The 7,500-nt window shown below is 33.9% G+C and overlaps 1 protein-coding gene across 1 annotated transcript in view; it reads right to left on the bottom strand.

The window, feature by feature from the left end:
• kndc1 (kinase non-catalytic C-lobe domain containing 1) overlaps positions 1–7,500 on the bottom strand; it is a 66,206-nt gene that overhangs the window by 53,984 nt on the left and 4,722 nt on the right. The window contains exons 2-4 of the mRNA XM_077217514.1: positions 6,774–6,972; positions 3,602–3,660; positions 1,789–1,935 (exon numbers count right to left, since the gene is read on the bottom strand). Of these exons, the coding sequence (XP_077073629.1) occupies positions 1,789–1,935; positions 3,602–3,660; positions 6,774–6,972 (405 nt within the window). The remainder of the gene's footprint in view (positions 1–1,788; positions 1,936–3,601; positions 3,661–6,773; positions 6,973–7,500) is intronic.

The following is a 7,500-nucleotide window of genomic DNA, read 5'->3' as shown; positions in this document are numbered from 1 at the left end:
GGCAGTGCATCTCTTGCATCACTTTGTGCCTGACAAAAGTGAGAGTAAAATAAAAAAAAAATATTACGTTTGTTTTTGATAAACGACAAAGTGCAACGGTGTTTGTTTACTGCAGCTCGGAAAACATAACCGCGTCGCGTGTGTTATCGTGCGTTCATATGCGCGTGCACGAAATGAAACTCGCATTTTTCACGCAGAAATATGTGGAGACCAGACATACTGTACAATACATGCACGTGAATGATGGCACTCCCAATCAAAGTCACATTTATAAAACAAGAAACTGATTATCTAGTCTCAGTGTAGTTAAAAACTCTAAACAACTGCACTAATTATGCAAGATAGAAAGCAATGTATTGACAATTTGACATTGATTGACTATTGATTTATAGGCTATATTGAATTTAAAATGTTGATTAGCTGGACATACTGGTCAATATGGATGCACATCCCTCAGTAAATAATAACCATAAATCAAGAATTGCTTCAACATGCATAATAATAAATAAAAAAAATCATACTGATGCCGAAAATACCCAGGCTGTAGAGAGAACCAAAGTTAATCCCAAAAGCCAAAGCTCAGGGTTATAATTTATTATTTTCTTCTTATTTATGTTTACGTTAATATTCACTTGTTATGTTAACATTCTATAGAAATTACTCTATTCAAAAAATATTGTTTGTTTGAACCTCATTCTGTTCTATATTGTTGTACTTATTCTTTGACTGTTTTGTTTCAAGGAGGGAGGATTGTATTGGGAGCACTGAAGTGTCAGGTGTGATTGTGTGGCAATGGCAAATGGTTTACATAGCTCACGGCGTCACAGGTCAGGTAGAGGGCCCCTTTTGCTTAGGGCCCCAGGGGGAGTTCAGGATCGGCCCTGGGTTTAGCAGTCGATTCTGTTCCCTACCGGAATTCCTGTTCCCTTTACGCAATCATACTACAAATCATGCGTAGTTGCCCGTAGCCTACCATCAGAACTGAATACGAGCAAGAAGCACAACTGAATGTACAGGAAGCCCTTTTTTCAGGTCAGAGCAACTGCCCCTCATAATTCCTGTGCACGTCCCTGGTAACACTTCATTTTACAGTACGTGCACTTTCAATGTACTTACAGTGTTCTTACCACAAAAGTAATGAGTAGTGTAAGGTAACTACATGGGTTAAGTTAAGGTTTAGAGGTAGGTTCAGGGTTAGTACCTAGTTAGTGTCATTACTATAATAAGTACACAGTATGTTCATGCGAAACAGGACTGTAAAACAAAGTGCTACCGATTTGTTCACATCAAACCCAGTGCTTGTTTGTCCATGTTTATGTTGCAATCATTAATATAACAATAATATGTTACTTTAAAAAAGACAGACTTATTTTTGTTGTAAATGACAAAATTATTAAAATTGTTATTAACATGCAAAAGAAATTATAAAAATTATATTTTAATTTGCACCCTTTTAAGCCGATATCCATCAAATTGGTATGCTGTTAATGTAAAAAATAAAAGCAGAAGTATTTTCACTAGTAGTCTCATACTTTACTTTTTATTTTATTTTATTTTTTTATTAAAATTATTATTTAAACAGATATGTTTAAAATTATATTATGAGCATACAAATATGTTTATTAAAATTATGTCAGTTTTTTTTCTCATTAATCAGGCATTACTTTATTGGTCATCATGCAACCGTCTACTCTAAAGCCGCTGATGTCCCACAACTGTTGATGTAAAAATAATAGCAGACTTTTAGACTCCTATGTAAACTTATGTAACTTCACAAGACTGATGAACCTGGAGTGTCGGCCGATCCTCAGGTTTCTCTCGCTGCATCTGCTTCAGCAAACACTTGCTCTCTTCACTCAGATCCTGATCCTGATCCTGATCCGTGACGGGATCCAGCGCGGCACAGAGGGTGGAGCCTAATGAGAACATGTGACCCTGGAGAACAGAGAGCCATGCTAATTAAATCTTACTCCTTAAACATATCTAAGGGATTATCTAATATACAAACTATAAACCCCAAACCTGATCTATCACTGGATGAAATCTGTAATATGAAGTTGTAATGGATCATCGCATGCATTGTGAGTCTTTTTGTTTACAAAAGAAAAGGCAAATTTATTTAGTTTTATTTTGTTTATTAGTTGATTAAATAAAACACAAGTTTTTCACTCTAAAATGTAAGTATAATGTTAAAATTGCAAAATTATTAAAATGTTATGAATATGCACATAAAAAGAAGTGTATAATTAAAATGAAAATAAAATTATAATATAAACCTGCAAAAAATATTAAGAAAATTGTTATGAAAATGCAAAAAAATGCAAAAAATAAAATAAAAAATTAAGTGTATATGAAGTATAAAAATAAAGTATAAAATTAAAATGACAAAATTATTAAAATGATGCTATGAACCTGAAAAAATATTATTAACATTGTTATGAAGATGCAAAGAAAAATATTATGAAAATGAACGATGTTCTGAAAATGCAAACAAATATAGTAATAAATGGCCTCCATCTGAAAAATATATGAAGTAAAATCAACATTCCAAAATTATTAAAATGATGTTATGAAAATGCAAAAAGAAAAAAAGACTAGTCTCCATCTGAAAAAATTAAGTGTATATGAAGTATAAAATTAAGTATAAAATGACAAAATTATTAAAATGTTATGACCCTGCAAAAAATATATATTATTAAAATTATGTTCTGAACATGCCAAAAAAGAATGATCCCTATCTGAAAAAAAGTGTATATGAAGTATAAAAATGAAGAATAAAATAAAATTTACAAAATGATGTTAAGACCATGCAAAAAAATTAATTATTATTAAAATGATGTTACTGTGGCGAGCAGGACGAGGCCGGTGGCGTGATTACTGATGAGCGACTCCTGTATCTCGTATCTCTCACGGAGGAGCGGAAGCATAAAAGGAGGAGCGACGACAGTGGAGAGAGAGAGAGGAACAGGCCTGGACTTGTGTTGTGTTTGTTATGTGTGACACCAGTCGTCTGTGAGGGGCTGCTGTCTTTTACTTTCATTGTGTATTTGTTTTATATTTGATATCAAAGTTTGTTGATGTTCGCCGGTTCCCACCTCCTCGTTCCCGTAACATCTAACCTCGCTACAGTTACGGGGAAAAAAGAAGGCTGGCCTCCATCTGACAAAGATTAAGCATATATAAAGCGTAAAAAAAGAAGTATAAAATTAAAATGAAAAAATTATTTAAATTATGTCATGAAGAGGCAACAAATTATTATAATTTTTTATTCAGTTTTTACAACTACAGTTTCTTTTATTATTACTCCATATTACGCTGTTATATATCCTAAAAGCTTGACGGCATGTTTTTGGTAATTTTTGAGAGAAATGAAACGTGTGTGTGTGTATCAAGTAAAGTGATAATGCTACAGAAGAAGAGATGCACTGAAACCTCATGATCGCAGCATCACAATCCTCTCACAGCAGGTCATAAACACACATAACTGCTTGTATTGCTTTCTATTTGTATTGAGTTTTGGGAGGTTTTCTAAATGAGACATGCTCTGTCGATTTAGCAAAAATTGTTTCTGACCTTGTAAAATAATAGAGTTTAAGCTCACCTCAAACGTGTTTCCAGTCTTATCCAACTCTGGAGGAACAAAACATCCGTCAGGATCATCTGAGAAAAGGCACATAACACGAGAGAAATCATACATTTTTACACTTCCAATGCGAGTGGCGCTCGTCAATGCAAAAGCCACGTATGAAAAAACTGGGAGCTAGCAGCACCAAAGCCAAGGGTTCGATCCCTAGAAAGCACAAGCTTGAAAATTAACAATTGAATTCACCAGGTAAAGAATGGTACACCTGATCACTAAAATGTAATCATGTAAAGAGCAGCTATATGATATTTTAAAGGTTCCTAATGTTGTTTTGGCGTCTCCTTCAACAGGTTCACACGCATCCAATGTCAAAAACACTTTAATTTCCTCATAATCTCCACTGCAGCATCAGCTCTTTCTCTCAGTGTCTGAAACGCATCGTTTGTAGATTCAGTCTCTCTAAGCTCCGCCTCTCTGAGAGCTGCTCTGCTGTGATTGGTCGGAAACCAAACACTCATTATCATATCTGAATCTCAGCTCTTGATCACAGTGATACGAACAGTAATGATGGCATGGGTTTTACCGTATCAATCTCATCAAAGTGGATTTGCTTTGTTTCGACACGAACAACACGAAACAAACTCTTCCAGTCTCAGTGTTTGAGGGCGGGGCAAAGGAGCCAGCCAATGGGCTGACATTATGCAAATTAGTTACAAACCTACATAGTTTCGTGTAGGAAGTGAGACTGGAATTACTGACAAGTCGTTACTGCAGTTCAGAATCGCTTCTTTCTTTTAGGACACAATAACTTTATTGATCTGCACTTTGAAACTTTGCAGACCTTTTACATTCAGAGACGCCACATGACGACACACATTCAGCATTAGGTGTGTGATCTGATTTTAGGAGTGCTAATAATAGTTATAAATCACTTAATCAATAAAACCATCTCAAAAAGAGAAGTCATAATAACTATGGGTCCGAAATGCGCAGAACTATGACAAAAACCCACAGTATAAAAGCTCCGGCTGTGATGTGTAATTATATTCTCTTCCTCAATAAGAGAGAGTGTCGTTCTCTCTGTGAATAAGTGTGTAAGTCCTCAGAGGAGCTTTTCTAACTCTCGCTGTCTAACTAGGGCACGTTGAGAAGAGACGCTCTCCTCCAGACACTTCTGTTAAATAGGTCAGGCTTTCTCCTCCTCAACATCTCAGATCCTCCAGAAAATACTCGGCAGAGAAACTCACCGGTATATTTAGAAAGTATACGCTGTGGCCTTTGAGAATGACATTCGGTGTATGAAATGGGCTGCTAACGAGACTAGAGGACAAAACCATTGCTAGTTTGTATGTAGTTCTCATCTGTACCTTCATTTGTACAGTAGTCAACATTTAAAGTGGATCAAAACCGTTCATCAAAGATATACATGAATTTTACATGAGACTTCACAATACATGCACTTTTTTGATCTACTTCAAATGTTGACTACTGTATTTTACAAGATGTAACACAAAACACCCTAATCTGATAAAAAAAGAAAGAAACAAAACCATATAAAACATAATCAAATGTTATTTGTCACATGGGGAATTGTCTGTTTTTCACAGTAAATTATACTGTAATTCATAGTTTTTACTTGCAAAAAACATAAATTTAACTGTATTTTTACAGTAAAATTACAGTTAACTTTTTTCACTAAGGTCCCAATAATTGGTTAAGGCATTAATTAAAATTTAACTATCAGTTCATTTGTTCGCAGGAAAAATCCTTTTTCTGTTTTTCACAGTAAATTATATGATAATTCATAGTTTTATTGTACATTTAACAGTATTTTACAGAAAAATTACATTTAACTTTTTACACTAAGGTCCCAATAATTAGTTAAGGCATTAATTTGTACATTTGTTTGCCGTGAAAGTCCTTTTACTGTTTTTCAAAGTAAATGATATGGTAATTCATAGTTATTACCTGTCAAAACCATACATTTGAGAGTATTTTTAGTAAAATTACAGGTATCACTTTACAATAAGCTCCTATTAGTTAATGCATTAACTAACAATGAGATATACATTTGTTACAGTATTTATGATTCTTAGTTAAGCAAAGTTATAGTTAGTTAAAAAATACAACCGTTCAATGTTGGTTAATGTTAGCTCAGGTGTATTATTAATAAGAATTAGCAAAATTAACATGAACCAGAATAATAAATGCAGTGGAAGAATTTTTATAGTCAGTTCAGGTTAACTAATGTATTTAAATAATGTTAACAAATGGAACCATATTGTAAAGTGTTACATAATTACATATAATGCAATGTTAAAACATTTACATTTATGTTAAAGTAACAGTTTAATAGCATTTTTACTGAAGCATTTTGAGTAATTTTTTTTTACTCTGTACCGGTTTTATCTTAACATGATCCTGACTTTCTAGAGTTAATTTTCAAATGTTTATCTCAGAGATCACAAAATGCACATTAATGCTTTATGGCACAAATTGCACACTCGTGGGAGGGTGTCGTATCTGTTAATAATTATGCAAATGAATTCCCCCATTATCCGACTGAAACACTCCAACACATGTGAGATGCACATGAATAAAATCACACTCTCCCAGCTTTATGAAGACATGTCTGTCAAAGCCATCCATTTGTAGAGATGTGCATAAAAAAAGTTTCCAATAATTAGTTAAGGCATTAATTAACATAAACTAGCAATGCGCAGTACATTTTTTCACAGGAAAAGTCATTTTACCGTTTTTTACAGTAAATTATATGGTTATCCATAGTTTTTACTTGTCAAAACCATATAACAGTATTTTACAGTAAAATTACAGTTAACTTTCCTGATAATTAGTTAAGGCATTAATTAACATTAACTAGCAAATGAGCCGTATTTGTTAGCAGAGCAAGTCCTTTTACTGTTTTTCACAGTAAATGATATGGAAATTCATAGTTTTTACTTGCCAAAACCATACATTTGACAGTATTTTTTACAGTAAAATTACAGTTAACTCATGGGAAAGTCATTTTACTGTTTTTTTTACAGTAAATTACATGGTTACCCATAATTATATGGTTAAAGTTTCTTTATGAAGACAAACGCAATCAAAAGCAAACAAAAGCACTATTTTCAATAAATCCAGGCAAACGCTGTGAGAGTGTGTTTGAGTCACGAAGCTGATGACTCACCGCTGAGCTGATCCATGAAACACACGTTTCCGTGAGCGTTGAAGGCCAGTGTGTCGGGCGTTATGCAGAGTGTGTGGAAGAGCGGAGAGAGAGCGATGCTCTGTAGAGAACACACACACTCCACACACACTGCCCACAGCTCCTGCTCCGACAGACCGCTGTCCCTCAGACACAAAATATCAGCCAGAGAAACATTCTCCTGAGGAAATATTGAGTGATTGATCGCATGCATGCATGATATAGAGACACGTGCAGTGCAATGGGGTTAAAACATTTTCTAATTTAACACACAATGCATCATTAGAAATTATATTACCAGCATAACAGTAAAAGTCAAACACACATGCACATGCACACAAATACATAAACACACACTCACACACACTGCTAAAAGTGTGGAATAATTGAGGTGTTTTAATGTTTTTGAAAGAAAATACAGTAAAAATATTGCATCAAAATGCAGTAAAAATTGTGAAATATTATTAGAATGTAAAACATCTGTTTTCTATGTGAATATACAGTAAAGTGTAATTTATTCCTGTGATCAAAGCTGAATTTTCAGCATCATTACTCCAGTCTTCAGTGTCACATGATCCTTCAGAAATCACTATAATATGATGATTTGATGATTAAAGGTGCAATGTGTAAAAATTTTGAGTATCTATTAACAGAAATGCAAATGACATCCATAACTATGTGTTCAGTGGTGTATAAAGAACTTACTTAA

The sequence above is a fragment of the Siphateles boraxobius genome, unplaced genomic scaffold (assembly GCF_051911475.1).
Source record: "Siphateles boraxobius isolate OS27281-9 unplaced genomic scaffold, OSU_SipBor_1 73, whole genome shotgun sequence".
NCBI lineage: Eukaryota > Metazoa > Chordata > Actinopteri > Cypriniformes > Leuciscidae > Siphateles > Siphateles boraxobius.
The sequence above is the reverse complement of the archived record's forward strand: the minus strand, read 5'-3'. Positions and strand labels throughout refer to the sequence as shown.